The sequence below is a fragment of the Microcaecilia unicolor genome, chromosome 3, assembly GCF_901765095.1.
Source record: "Microcaecilia unicolor chromosome 3, aMicUni1.1, whole genome shotgun sequence".
Lineage (NCBI taxonomy): Eukaryota > Metazoa > Chordata > Amphibia > Gymnophiona > Siphonopidae > Microcaecilia > Microcaecilia unicolor.
In genome coordinates, this window is record NC_044033.1 from 372,181,965 (window position 1) to 372,197,848 (window position 15,884).

Below are 15,884 nucleotides of genomic sequence, written 5' to 3' on the forward strand. Positions count from 1 at the left end.
CCTAACCACTAGGCCACTCCTCCACTCCATATGTGGAAAAAAGGATTTGATACAAATATGCAATGTCACACACATATAAAATGTAGGCACATAGTGTGTGCCCTCTTTTACATGACCTACGTGTAGGCGTTCCTGGGAGAGTAGCTGGGGTGGAGCAGAGGCAGAGTTGCCATGTACATGTGCGTGTGCACCCACATATTTTATAAAATCCACATTTACACGTTTTCAGTGCAGGTATAAATTTGTGTATAAGGCATTGGCATTGGCTGGTTCTGGGAGTATATGTTATAAAGACACACAAATTCTTAGGTTACCTCTTATACCCATTATGTTACACTTGTTCTTTATGCAACCAATTGTTTATCTACTCTTGATTGGCGCTTGTCATGATGTATTATTGTAAGCCACATTGAGTCTGCAAATAGGTGGAAATATGTGGGATACAAATGCAACAAACGAACAAATAAATAAATAAAACAAGCTTAAAATAGGTGCTTGTTGGACTTCTCACATAGGTGTCTCATCATAAAATTAACCCCTTCCCCCAGCACTGGAGTAATATAACTGAGCATGTGCATGCTTTTGCCTGAACAAGAACTGATGAATTATAGAAACAAATATATGCATACTTCTGTGTTGAAAATTACCGCAGGAAATATATGCACTTATTTACACTAGCTTTTGGCATGCACACATTTTCTAGGTTAATTTTTGTGTATATGCATTTATTTCATATAGCATATGCATACATGAAAACTTTTCCTTGGCCTGCTCCTGGGAATGCTTTAATTCAGGTAAAGGTGTGCACATAGCAGTTGTATTCATGTAAATATACATTTATATCAGGTACACAATAAATGCTTTTAAAATTGCCCACTATTTGCCTTATTCCTAACAAATCTAAATCCCTGTAGCATCTTCTCATCCACACACTGAGATTCAGGAGCTCTGCCTGGTTCTTGGGTCCTGCATGTTGAATAGGAAGCAATTCTGGAGTTCAACTTTCTTCCTAAAAGCCTACATTTTGCTTTCAGAACCTCCTTCCCATATTTTCCTACATTGTTGGTTCCCACATGTACCAGACAGCCAGCTTCTCCCCAACATGGTCTAAAATCTTAACCCTTCCCTCCTGAGCATATGCCTTTGAAGACTCATCCTCTGTGCAAAAGGATATTACATTGCTTAGAGGGCAGGTCCTGGCTACAGACTGATTCCTGTCACATCAAGTTGATGCTCTCCTTTTAGGTGATCTTTCTTCTCCATGGCAGCACAATGGCTACCAGACCCTAAAGGTCTCCTCTGTATACCTTGGCTCCTCTAAGTGTGCTACTGTAGTCTACAGGGATCAGATTCATTCCCTGAGTGCTAGAAGCCCTTTGCACCTAGTGCACGTGTACAACTTCTCACCAACTGGGAGATAATCATACATATGACACTTGGTGCAAAAGACTAGATGGCCCCAATCTCACTGCTGGCCTGCTAACCTCAATTTTGTCGTGATGGGCTTGTTAATGGTTTACTAAATGAATAATGGTATGTAAGCTAAAATAAAGTCCCTTAAGCATATTAGTTATTCTATTTTAGGCTTAACTCAAGGACCTAAAAACATTTTAATTTTAATAGCTATTTACTGTAGTCCCCCAATTAAAACTTCTGTAGATAGACCTAATTAGGTGAAAAACCGGTTGATAAATCCCAATAAATAAAACAAAGATTAAGCCTGGTGGGGGGAGAGGAGAGAAGGGCTCAAAGCCTCTAACTTATTTAATCAGTGACTAACTGCTAAACTATAAACTGCTTTTCTTAGATAAGCAGAGACATATTAAAATATACACGGAAATTATCTATTTAACCCCAATTTCACCTTATCAAGTTTGAACACAATTTCCTACCAGGTAGTACTCACCAGTTCAGCTTTCCTTCCTGCAACAGCAGATTCTGTCATAGCACTTTCATTTCTTAATTTCATTTATTTACCAGCTTTTTCAATTGCCCAGTGGAGAGGTCAGGATTTGAGATAAATTTATATAAAGTAAAAATCAGTTTTCCCTTAAAGCAACCAGCATACACATGCATCCAACAGGGCACGTTCCTTACACCTCCAGCCACATGCCAGAAAAGTTTCCAAGGCAGTCATCATCTGAAAATACAAACTGTAAGTCTCCTGGTCCATCCCAAACTCCTCCTTTCACGAGTCAAACTCCATCAGCTTCCTCTCTATGTGCATCTGCTGCATGAAACAAAGTCCGCACTCCTTCTCGTTGCCTCATATCTGGGGAAAAACATACATATAAGAAATCACTGGATTCTTAGCTAGGGGAGTTGTCATATATAGAACCCCGACCTCAATCTTCATCTGCCAACAGGCCTGCCTCCACATTCCTAGAGTGTGTGCCAGGATAGGACACCACCTAAAAATCCGCCACACCAGCAAAAGCAAAGTAAACCCTTTACACCTTTTCCTTTTCTAATTGTGCTCAACTTGTCTCCCTGGTTTTCCTAAACAATAGCCCCAGTCCCACTAATCTCTTGACCCAGTAGCATACCTTCACATTAGACAGCACCGTCCCTCTTCCCTCCTTTGGCCTGCACAATGTCTTAAAGCTGATCTGCAGAACCCTATTATGCTGCATAAAACTAGACTTCATCCCATTAAGCTGACAAAATACTGAGTGAGAAAATGAACATAAAAGATTATAAAAATTGATGTACTTATTTCAGCAAGTTAATTCTGCCCCCCCCCCCCCCCCCCCCCCCCAACTAAGCAGGTTATTCTAGGCTTGTAAATTCACTTTAATTTGAGCCAGGACTGGAACATACTTGAGCTTGAATAACTCCCAACATTTGGATGAGACCACTACCCCTAAATATGTAAACTGCAAAATCTTACAAAGGGAGTGCAATGCATATGAAACGTGCTTTCTTGCACCACCAATAATTCACTCAATATCCTGACACCCTGCCATACTCCGACAACAATTGCATCAAACCCGGCCCCGTCATGCTTAATTGATGCAAAAATAGCAACACATAGACATTTTATGCTCTTTGCCCTCTACCTGAAATCCCACTATTGCTGTCTACTCCTGAATGGCTTGGAAGGTTCAATTGGCCTCCCTCTCCCCGAATGGGTAAGAAATCCATAAGTTTCCCACTTACCAAAAGTCTAGCTCTTGGGGTAGAGTACTGCAGCCTGTCCTTCTTAGCACTGCAAACAAAAATAGCCACTTCAATCGATTAGAGGCCTTTATTGGCAAGTGTACAATGACACCATCCATGGACACCCAATCCTTTAATTAAGTCTATCTAATACCATTGAATCAGATGTGTTAACCTCAGCTGCAACACTTTCGCAAGGGTCTTAGTATGCATGTTGAGTAAGGCAATGGGATGATATGAATAGTACACTCTGTTAATGCATGTTTAAAGTGGGTTTTAACACCCAACTGCAGCTTAGATCAGTGGTTCCAAAACTGAGGGTCGAGACTTCAAATGGGATCACATCAGTATATGGGGTAACAAAACCAGGGCTGTTCTCTTCCCTCGTGATTTCCACTGTGACTTATGTCCAGCAGTGCTAGCCAGCATGGGGCCTGTGAGTCAATGAGTGTTTGCAGGCCTAGCTCCCTCCTGCTGTATTGGTTTCCTGCTAGACTGGAAGCCTATGTAGCGCACTGAGGTCTGTGAGTGCACATTAACGCACAAGTGCCCTGATGATCAGAAGCCTTGCGCTGTTCCAAATAGCGTTCTAAAATTAACACCAGTACAGCATGAGGCAATAATGCCCCTATGATGAGAGCTAATAGAATGCAAATTTAGGCACTCTATTAGTTCTGATCATAGGGGTAAAAGTGCGGGAGGATTGTGCCTGAGCATGTGCTCAGGCACAGTCCTCCTGCACTTGTTTGACAGGTCTTGGCTGTCAAAAGGCCGGACCTGTCAAATGCAGGAGATGGAGGTCCATTAGACCCTGCACACCTGCCATTGCTTTATCCCTAGTGGCCTAGTGCCCCCCGAAAGACCCCCCCCCCCCCCGACAGTAACACCTTATATAGTAGGGAAGCACCACCCAGGACATCCTGCCACCATTCTGAAGGCAGCTCTGGAAGAGGAGGGAATGTGCTACTCCCTCCTCTATCTGTGCTACTCCCTCCTCTATCATGGAAGTACAGGGGGGGGGGGGGGGGGGTTGGCCACTAGACCACCAGGGCGGGTGGGGGGTTGTGCTAGCAACCCACTTGGGCCACTAGGCATGGTTGTTTTGGGTGTTAGTGGGGGCTGGAGATCTACCGGATCTCCAGACCTCCCCCCCATGCCTTCTGTTGGGGAGAGGTCGCGGGAAGTGGAGGTCCCATGCCTCTGTGTGTGTGGGGGGGGGGGGGGGAACTAGGCCTCCAGGGATGAAGTGGTGACAAGGATCTGAGGGTCTAATGGACCCCCAGGACAAGGTGGCAAGCTCGGGTTGACAGTGACAGCCTGGGCTCTGACGGGGTGGGAGAAGGGAACAGCCTTAACCTTAACACCAGCTCTGAGCTGGCGTAGGGTTAAGGTTTTATTCTGCCCCTACAATCAGAGCGCTGTTCTGATTATAGGGGTGGAATACCACAGAACTCATTTAAATCTAATTTAAATAAGCTCTGTGTTATTGAGGGGAGTAGGCGCTGTTTGCCAAATGATCATGGTTGTGAAAGTAAATGCGGGTACTAGTCTGGCGCTAGTACCCGCATTTACTTTTAATCATTGGGCTGTAGGTTCAGTGTTGACTGCTGCTGCGCTCATGCTGCTGTTTTAGGCCCAAATGCATAAAACCTAATGAGCTGTTGTAGCTGGTTTAGCGAGCAAGTACAACAAGACATGCACAAAAGGGTTCTCTGAGCTCTTTTCGTGTCATGGTAGCTAATGAAAGTTGTTTGTAAAGCTGTTATAATGAACTAATTACTATACAAATGTGCATGCAGCAATGCACAGCCATTTTCCAATCGATGCATAGAAGCTGCCCCTATCTTTACTGCTGAAAATTTAACGGGCGGTCTGGAGCTGTTGGTCATGGCAGTTCTTGCAAGTATTCCACAGCTGCAGTGTCCTCTATAGTGGCATAAATAGAAAAGTGATTGGAGAAGAGGATGGGAAGGGGAAAGGGCTCATGAGCTTTTTTTGGAGAAGAGAGGACGTGCTCCAGCTCCTGCAGCAGACAGTGGATTTTGGGGCGGAATCTGGCTCTACTCCTGCAGAAACTCTGTATTTCACATTGGCTCTGATCGGGCTCAGCACTGCAGCAGCAGCAAGTCTGGATTCACATCAGGGGTCGGGCTCACCGCTGCAGCAGACACCCCAAACTCGCATCAGCTTTGACTTTTTGCAGTTTTCGATTCTGGGTGGCGATGGTAGTTGAGAGGCTCCCCCCTTTTCCTCTAGTGTTCCAATGAATTGGGGCTATTCTTGTCACCGCTTTCTAGTGAGGATGGGGTCAGAGAATGTAGCCCACCCTTTGCTCTTCTCCCCTCTTTCTCTGCATGTATTGTAACCAGTCTCCTTGTGCTACAGGCAGCTGAAGGTAAGATCTAGCACTTTTTATTGCAGAAAACAAACAAAAAAAAGTCTGTGTGTATGAAAGACATCTGAAGCATGAGCAGAACAACCACTCTTAGCGAATGGCTGTTCTGTGTTTGCTCAGCTGACCGACTGGCTTCCCCCCCTATTGCATGCAAATGAGCCTGTTTGCAAAAGCAGCAAGCAGCTCATTTGCATTCAATTTGCTTTGGGAATTCCTCTGAATTTTCAAATTTGATAATTTTTACCGAGGTGGAAATACAGACAGATTCTTTAAGGGGACTTTTGTGCATATGGCCTTAATGTTTTGGATAAGTGTAGTGGGGGGGGGGGGGGGAAGAGGAAGTAGATGATAAGAAAAGGTAGGAGTGTGGTTTTGTTTTCATTGGGTCTTGAAAATGTTTAAGAATAAATGTTGAATAAAAGAGAAATACTGGCTTAGAAAATCGCCTTTTTTTTAAAATGGAAAGTGGAAATCAAGTAAAAAGTAAATAGTTGCTTTTTACTTTGATAGTTTTAGTTGTGTAACTTTTGGTAACTTTATTCCATTTCCTGCAGTATGGCAAGAAAAGCTATGTGGTAAAAGGAATGGCATTCTCACCTGACTCCACTAAAATTGCTATTGGGCAGACAGACAACATCATCTATGTCTACAAAATTGGGGAGGAATGGTAAAGTATTCCATTATCTTCATTCTGTGGTGTCCTTGCCATGTGCATTACTAGTTACTTTTATGTGTGAGGATATATAGTAGAGTAAGTCAGTAAGTACCCTGACAATCATTTCCATTTATCTTTCCTGAATATACCAGCAGCAGCACACAGTATGCTAAGAATATGGTAATGCAGTATATTCACAATATACTTGTTTCTGTCTTTAGCCCCTTTCAATGTAGATTAAAGGGATGGATACATAGGTGCTACTTTTCTGTCAGCAGATTCTTTTCACCAGTCTTTTCCATAGAGGCTGCTGCTGGGGTGTACTGTATGTAAAATGTGCAGTGTAAATCCAGAGGAAAACAAAATTGGAAAGGTGTTCTTTATATCCCTCTGACATTACCTTCCCTCTCCAGTCTTTGTGTATTTGGTATTTACTGTATGTCTTTCATAGCTATCAGCAAAGCGATAATGAATAGGGATAACAAAACCATAAGACAATGCATATAGTGAACATATGTCTCTCGCTAATCCTTTCTCAGTACCTCTCTTGCAAAGTTGAATCCCTTCTCGGCTTTTGCTTCTCATCAATCCCCTATTCAGCTCCCCAGCATTTTCCAAATACTCCCACATCAATCCTTCACTACACCAGTTCGTGCCTCCATCCCCACTGCTGATGAAACCATCAAAAGTAAAAAAGAAGAGCAGGGAGAAGAAGTGGAGCTTGTGGGATAATACTGTATAGTTGCTGGTACAGACAGGTGTAATAGCTTTAATTCAATAATCAAAATATTAAAAAAAAAAAAAAAAAGAAGCTTTGGGAGGAATCCTGCTAAATTCCATTTTATAAAACCATGGTCACTGGGACTTTTTACTGCTTACTGTGGATATTGGTAGTGTTATTTATTCAAGAGCTGCAAGTAAATCCTTAACTTCAGATATTTTGGCACATCAGGCAAAATGGTAGAGACTGTTATAAAGAACAGAGCTGCTGGAATCAAGACGTAAGTGAGGGGAACAAGATGGCTGCCGCTGCATAGAGCTGTTGTAACAGCGTTCCAACTTACTTGGGCAAAGTGATTTTCCTCTTCTAAAATGCCGCATACAAAGAGAAAAGGGGTGGTGAAGAAGGATCCCTTACCCTCCGCTACCTCAACACCAACCCAACTAAGTTTGGATCGATTTTTGTTATCACTCTCCCAAGTATCAAGGGAAGGTAATACCGTAGTGGAACGCACCGGAGAAGCGGAGTCTCCACCGGTTGATGAAACCTCCCTGTCTCCTCCATCGCAGTTGCTTCCTCCGTGTCCGGCAGCGTCAGCAGCCCTTGGGGCGACCCCATACACCACCGGAAGTGTGGTTGGAGAGGCGCCAGTTGAGGGACCTGAGCTGCAATGTTTGCTGCCGAGTCCTGAGAAGATTATCTCGGGAGGAAAACCGGAGGTAAATTTAGATTTGATTTGGACTATGTTGAGTAGAATGAATGAAACGTTGTTAAAAACGTCTGGGGAAGTTCATGCCATGAATGAAAAATTTGAGGAATTGAAAGTTACGATAGAGCAAGTTAAAATAGAAACTTCAACAAAGATTACGAATATCCAGAAAGAAGTAGATTTGTTACATGAATTTAAGAATGCAGCAATAAGAGATAGTGGAGATGTTCGGCGCAGAATTGAACAGATTGAGAACTACAATAGAAGACTAAATTTACGATTGCTTAATTTCCCAAAACTCCTAGGAAATTCTCCTTCTGATCTCTTTAGAAGATATCTAAATGAGATTTTAAAGTTTCCCCTTGAAAGTTTGCCGCCAGTAAATAAAATTTACTATATTGGGAATCCTATGGAGAAGACTGGGGAAAAACAGAATCTGCCGCAAACAAATGGCAATTTGGACATATCTGCTCTATTAGAACAAACTTTAGATAAATGTACTGACAGAGCGACCCTCATAGTTTCTCTGGTATTTGAGCAGGACTTGAATGCCATTATGAGAAACTACTTCAAAAATTCCACTACACCTTTTGGAGGAGAAAGGATATGGATATACCCGGACGTTACAAAGCAAACCCAGCAAAAAAGAAAACTTTTCCTGGCAATGAGAAAAAGGACATTGGAGATAGGGGGTTCTTTTTTTCTTGCCTATCCATGCAAATGTAATGTTAAGTTGGGTTTAAATAAGTATGTTTTCTATTCACCAGATCAGTTAAAATCTTTTTTAGATTTAAAGCAACTTAAATAACATCTAATAAGTAATTTTGATTGGGAGTATGCAGCGAATATTTCCTTAATATTTATTTCCACTTTGTAATCTTCTCTATTCTTTTGTTCCTCCATTTTTGAATTGTGGTCTGAGGAAGCTAAATATTTCCTTTGTTTAATTAATTATATGGCACAATTTCTTTAGCTGTATTTCATAAACAAGTTATGCTTGTTAATTATATTGAAATTAATAAACAAATAAAAAAAAAAAAAAAAAAAAGAACAGAATTACAGAGCATATTCAAAAGCATGGATTAATAATACAGCCAACAGTGAAGTGGAGGAGTAGCCTAGTGGTTAGTGCAGTGGACTTTGATCCTGGGGAACTGGGCTTGATTCCCACTGCAGCTCCTTGTGACTCAAGGCAAGTCACTTAACCCTCCATTGCCCCAGGTACAGATAAGTACCCTGTATATACTATGTAAACCACTTTGAACGTAGTTGTAAAAACCACAGAAAGGCGATGATATATCGAGTCTCTTAATATGAATTTAATGAAGGGAAATCTTGCCTCGCCAATCTACTGCATTTCTTTTGAAGGGATGAACAGTCATATGGATAAAGGTGAGCTGGTGGATATTTTGTATCTGGATTTTCAAAAGGCAATTGACAAAGTACCTCATGAAAGACTCCAGAGGAAATTGGAGAGGTATGGGATAGGAAGTAATGTTCTACTGTGGATTAAAAACTGGTTAAAAGATAGAAAACAGAGAGTAGGGTTAAATGGTAAGTATTTCTCAATGGAGAAGAGTAGATAGTGGGGTTCCGCAGGGGTCTGTGCTGGGACCGCTGCTTTTTAACATATTTATAAATGATCTAGAGATGGGAGGTAATTAAATTTGCTGATGACACAAAGTTATTCAAAGTTGTTAAATCGCAAGAGGATTGTGAAAAATTACAAGAGGACCTTACAAGACTGGGAGACTGGGCATCCAAATGGCAGATGATGTTTAATGTGAGCAAGTGCAAAGTGATGCATGTGGGAAAGAGGAACCTGAACTATAGTTACGTGATGCAAGGTTCCACATTAGGAGTCACCAACCAGGAAAGGGATCTAGGTGACATCGTAGGTACGTTGAAACCCTCTGCTCAGTGTGTGGCAGTGGCTAAGAAAACAAACAGAACGTTAGGTATTATTAGGAAAGGAATGGAAAACAAAAATGAGAACATTTATAATGCCTTTGCATCGGTCCATGGTGCGACCGCACCTCGAATACTTTGTGCAATTCTGGTCACTGCATCTCTAAAAAGGTACAGAGAAGGGTGATGAAAATGATAAAGGGGATGGGATGACTTCCCTATGAGGAAAGGCTAAAGTGGCTAGAGCTCTTCAGCTTGGAGAAAAGACGGCTAAGTAGAGATATGATAGAGGTCTATAAAATGAGTGGAATGGAATGGGTAGACGTGAATCGCTTGTTTACTCTTTCCAAAAATACTAGGACTAGGGGGAATTCAATGAACTACAAAGTAGTAAATTTAAAATGAATCGGAGAAAATATTTCTTCACTCAATGTGTAATTAAACTCTGGAATTCATTGCCAGAGAATGTGGTAAAAGCAGTTTAGCAGGGTTTAAAAAAAGGTTTTGAAAACTTCTTAAAAGAAAAGTCCATAAGCCATTATTAATATGGGGGAAAATCCACTGCTTATTTCTAGGATAAGCAGCATAAAATGTATTGTACTGTTTTGGGATCATACTGCCCTGCTGATGGTGACACAGGGAACAGTAGAATAGTTTAGAAGGAGCCATTACAGTTCTAGAAAATTAAGGTGATTAAGGCCTTACCTACTGGCAAGTTGCCTGGTCTGGATGGCTTCACATGTGAATTCTTTTAAAGCATTTGCAGTGGAGTAGGCACTGTTAGAGGCTGAAGTATTTAATTTCATCAGGGATGGAGAGGCTCTTCCTCTGTTCATGTTAGAGGCTTGGATAGTGGTCCTACCTGAGGGCCCCTTTTACTAAGCCATGTAGGCATCTACGCACGCTCAACGCGTGCCAAATTGGATTTACCACCCGGTTACCATGTGGCCCTTGTAATTTCAATTTTGGTGCACGTACTTGTGTCTGAAAAATATTTTTTATTTTCTGGCGTGGGTAGCTGATGCGCACAAAGTGGCTTCTGATGTGCATATATCATTACCGCTCAAATTCTTTACTGCTAGGTCTGTGTCTGGCAGGAAGGTCTCAGACCCAAAATGGATGCACAGCAATTTTGATTTTGCTGCACGTCCATTTTCGGCAAAAAAAGAGGCATTTTTTGCAGCCGTACTGAAAAATGGATCTGCATGCGCCCAAAAACCATGCCTACAGTACCGCAAGCCATTTTTCAGTGCGCCTTTGTAAAAGGACCCCTAAGCCAGGTAGACAGGACAGAGTGTGCCTCTTATCGTCCAATCTCGGTGCTCAACACTGATGTGAAAATCTTGGTTAAGGTTTTGGCCAGTTGGCTCTCTGCTGTTATACCCTTGTTGGTTCATCCAGACCAGGTAATATTTATTTCTGAGCATCAGGCCATAGATAATGTCCATAGGATAGTGGATTTGATTTATTTGTCTTGAAGGGATAAGATACCCATATGCCTTCTCGGGCTAGATGCTGAGAAGGCATTTGACCGGGCTGTCTGGACATTTGAGACAAGTGTTGACCAAGTTTTGGTTAGGATCGTATTTTCGAGGATGGGTTCAGGCATTATATACAGCCCCTAGAGCCTCTGTGTGTGTGTTGATGGGGGTAATTTGCACAAGTTTGATCTCACTAGGGAGACTAGGCAGAGATGTGCTCTCTTGCCTATGCTGTTTGCTGTGGTCATGGAACCATTTGCCTCAGCCACGTGTGCTAATCCAGATGCCTTGAGGTTTCTGTAGGGGATAAGGAGTTCAAAATTGCATTATTTGTGGTTGATGTGTTATCTTTGCCCAATTTCCTGAAAGAAATTGTCCTACTCTGCAGTTTCCGAGTTTAAGGTCAGCATGTTCAAAACAGAGGGAATGGCTGTTGGTCTTCCTCAGCTCTTATTGGAAATCTTGAAATACTTCTCCATTAAGTGGGTTGAATGAGGGCTGCGTTATTTGGGGGTAACTTTAACCAAAATGTTTGGAATCCTTTTTTCTGCTAACTACCTGCCATTAATTAAAGAGATTTTCAGAGATTTGGAGTGATGGGATTGGATGGATTTGTCCTGATTTTGGAAGAATGGCCACCTTGAAAATGAATGCTCTCCCATTCACAATGTATCTTTTCCAAGTTCTCGCGCTTCGTTTGTCCCAGACGTACTTCTCTAAATTACAGGACAGATTAATATCTGAAACATTAAGCATCCCAGGCTGCCCAGGACCTCCTTTATTGAGATAGGAGGCTTGGGGGCTCATTTTCAAAGCACTTACACTTACAAAGTTCTATAGATTATTATGGAACTTTGTAAGTCAAAGTGCTTTGAAAGTACACCTCTATGTAACTTTGTAATTACAAAGTGCTTTGAAAATATGCCTCTTGGGGTTCTTGTAGTTCTAAATTTATTTGATGAAAGGACAGCACAAGCTAAGGCTGCTGTTGAATGGTTCCATATAAGCTTTGGGTTTCACTTGAGCAATGGTTTTTGAGCCCCAAGAAGCTGCAACATTTAATTGGCTTCCTTGCCATCTGCAAGGTTTGGCCTCAGAATTAAGTCCCTCAATATTCACATTTCCATTATTGGGATTCCCTTTGTCCTAATTCTGATAATCATATTTTGCGTTACACTCCTATTATTAATAATGCACTGTTTCCCCCCATCACGAAACGCCTAGCTACCCTGTGGCCACTTAGAGGGTCCATCGCAGCACAGCTCAGGTCCGACTGCACTGCTGCTTGTGCTCTATACTAGCACCTCCCTCCCATGACTGGGTCATAACTGCCTCTGAGCGAGTCTCCCGCTCTCAAATTATCCCCAGTGATTTCCAGGATACTGGAGCCACACTCCCAGTGGTCCCACAGTTCCCAGGAAGCACTCACAGACCAAACACACAAACCACCAGGATTCATTATCAGTCCAGACAGGCAGAACGAACAAACAAATATGTTTATTCTCAGAACTTGGAACAGTGGGCAAAAAAAAAAAAATGTGCAATTAGCAAGCAGACAGTAACAAGTAACTGAAAAATGGATCAATTAGAAAACGAACTAAACATTTGCATACTTCCTAGAAAGTAACTGGGGAGATCAGGACATAAATAGCTGTTCACCTGTTATCAAATATAATGGGCTTCAGCAAAGAGCTCTCTCTTTCTCTTCTCCCAGGCTGAAACTGAACTCAAAACCAGTAAAGTCCAAATGAGATGAGCTGCTGGGCCAATCGGAGCCTAGTCAGCAAGATTTCAAATATATACTGCTTCTTGCTTCCTGTTTGTGTCACATTTAAAGAAAGAACACCCGGTTAACAGCTTTACAGCAAATAAATACCACCTGCTGGCCAAATAGGAGAAATATACTTCATAACATAATCAATGCAGGAAAATATCCAATACATTTTACAGGTTTCTTCACCCCCCCCCCCCCCCCCCCCCCCCAGGTTCACATTAGCTTAGCCTCCCATTGTGTAAAAACATCTGTCTGGGGACAACTGTTTGAGGATGAGAGGCTAGTTCCTTTTGCTGCCCTGGCAGACACCTCAGCAGGATTTCTGTGTGTACACCCAGCTTATGCATTTTCTTTCTGACAAAAGTTTTGCCAGAGGATGTAGTAAAGTATATCTGGGTTTAAAAAAGGTTTGGACAAATTCCTGGAGGAAAAGTCCATAGTCTGCTGTTGAGACAGTCATGGAGAGGCAACTGCTTTCCTGGGATTGGTAGCATGGAATGTTGCCATCATTTGAGTTTCTGCCAGGTACATGTGACCTTGCTTTGCCGCTGTTGGAAACAGGATACTAGGCTAGATGGACCTTTGGTCTGACCGAGTATGGCTATTCATGTTCTTATATACTTTTTGTTCCTCTTCACCAGTGGGGTGACAAAGCAGATTTGTTTGTGCTAGGAACATTGCCTTCCCTGTTCCTGTTATTTATGCTACTTGGGATCTGTGTGGGGGTGGGGATGGAAATACTTTATAAACTTTTTAAATGACTAGAGGTGGGGAACTTGTTCACTGTATCTCGTTCACATTTTCTTGTTCAACTTATGGGAGTTGTGCACTTGTGGTTGATATTTCTGCATTGTAATTCCATTTTGCAGTGTTGTATGGTAATGTGCTTTATAAAAAATTTTTATTGTTACTTGTGAATGTTTTGCATTGGGATTTTAATAAAGATCTCTTTTGAAAAAACAAACAAAAGAGAAGAGCAGTGGCACCTCGTTCCACTTCCTCCTCCTCTGCTGCCTGACCAGTCTCACTCATTGCCATAACCCTAGGTCTAGGTGCTTCATATGTTTTTCTGTGAGTACTGTGCATGTCTAAGAGCTGTGGATTATCTGCCAGCAGTAAGCTCAAGTACAGGGAGCATCCCCAAAAGTGCATCCATTGCTCCATCCAGGTTAGTCTTCTGAACGTACAGTCTTAGATTATGTAAGAGTATAAGCGTTGCCATACTGGAACAGACTGATGGTTCATCAAGCCCAATATCCTGTTTCCAACAGTGGCAAATCCAGGTTACAAGTAAGATCCCAGAACAGTAAAAGAGACTGTATTTGGAATGCTTTGATGTTTCACTTATATATGCTGTTGTTTATCAACATTTGCTTATTTCTGATCTGATGAAGAAGGGTTACCGTTGAAGCTAATCAAAAAATGAATTGTTAATCCAATAAAAAAAGGTATCATCTTATTTTATTTTTTATGTTTTATTCTATTTCTATTGATTTACCTTTAAAAGTGGACTAACACGGCTACCACATCACTATACTCTGCCAAAACTGTGCTTCCTTGTTATCAAACTAAGAACTTCGTTTTGTTTTGTTCTAGCCATCTGGTAGGCAATTGATCAAGTCCCCTAACTGCAACTCGTGTCTCACTCTTTCTATTTCCTTAAATATTCTCTTAGATGGATTTTGCTTACGTTTTTCTCCAGAGCCTTAATTTTATTCCTCATGTTTTTTCTCTCTCTAACTAGTTCTGAAAGGTTGCAATTGAAATCAGCCCCTTTCTTATGACTACTTTCATCTCATTCCACTATACACCACTTTTTATTGGTTGTAGTACATTACCTGCTAAATACACATGTAGATATTATTTTGATTGTTTCTTGATTTGGGTACATAGAAATAAACATCAGTAAACAAGTTGAGTTGTGCTCATTTTATGCAGTCAATGTAGAATGAACTATGGTTGATGTTGCCAAATTGCATTGCAGTGATAGTGGTCCTCTTCACATTTTTTGCATTGGGTAATAGATTAGCAAAGAAATATGAATGTGTTTCTTTTAAAGCAAAATCTCTTTACCAAGTAAGTAACTGTGGGGTCTTGTCATATTGTACTGGCTAAACTAACAGCATGTGGTAAATGAATTACATGAACACCATTGTAAGAAAATTGGCATCTTTTCTTTCTTTCTTTGCAGGGGTGATAAAAAGGTCATCTGCAACAAATTCATTCAGACGGTAAAGTGTAACCTGTTTCCAGTCTTTATATAGAACACACTTTCTAACTGTGGTTGAGTATGGAGAGATTGCCCTACCCAGTGCTGACCTGTCTCAGTTTCTGTAGCGGAACACCCAGGCTGAGACCCAACTTAAATCTCTATTGAAATTTGAGAGACACAATGGTGGAATGTAGTGCAGTCCCTCTTTTGACTCTGCTCATTTGGTGTATTGCATTGGTTTGTAAAGCACACTGCAGCCTCACTGTATCATTCATCTTGTAATTGGTCCTGCTAGGTTTTGTTTCTGCACAAGTGATTATGTCAGTACTGGATGCATGACATTGCTAAGCCTGGCCATTTAATCATGAAATTTGTTATTGCCTATGAGTTTAATTTTTTATTTTTTTGTTATTAAAGGTTCTATTTATTTGATGATTGTAACCTGTTGCTTTTCTCTCTTTTGTTCATTTTCATGACACAGAGTGCAGTTACCTGTTTATTGTGGCCAGCTGAGAATGCCATAGTCTTTGGCCTTGCTGAAGGAAAGGTAAGGAGCATTTTGTTCTGAGTATCAGAGATAGGGCACTGACATAGAATATGATAAAAGGGATGGAACGACTTCCTTATGAGGAAAGACTGAGAAGGTTAGGGCTCTTCAGCTTAGAGAAAAGGCGGCTGAGTGGTGATATGATAGAAGTCTACAAGATAATGAGCGGAGTAGAGCGGACGAATGTGAAGCGTTTGTTTACACTTTCAAACAACAATAGAGCCAGGGGACACAAGATGAAGCTAGAATATGGCAGATTTAAAACAAACAGGAGAAAGTTTTTCTTTACTCAGCGTGTAGTTAGACTCTGGAACTCGTTGCCA

The 15,884-nt window shown here is 41.5% G+C and overlaps 1 protein-coding gene across 1 annotated transcript in view; it reads left to right on the forward strand.

Annotated features, from left to right (window-relative positions):
* Window positions 1–15,884, forward strand: part of IFT172 (intraflagellar transport 172) — a 335,758-nt gene that overhangs the window by 5,094 nt on the left and 314,780 nt on the right. Inside the window, exons 3-5 of the mRNA XM_030198582.1 lie at window positions 6,109–6,221; window positions 14,994–15,033; window positions 15,496–15,561. Of these exons, the coding sequence (XP_030054442.1) occupies window positions 6,109–6,221; window positions 14,994–15,033; window positions 15,496–15,561 (219 nt within the window). The remainder of the gene's footprint in view (window positions 1–6,108; window positions 6,222–14,993; window positions 15,034–15,495; window positions 15,562–15,884) is intronic.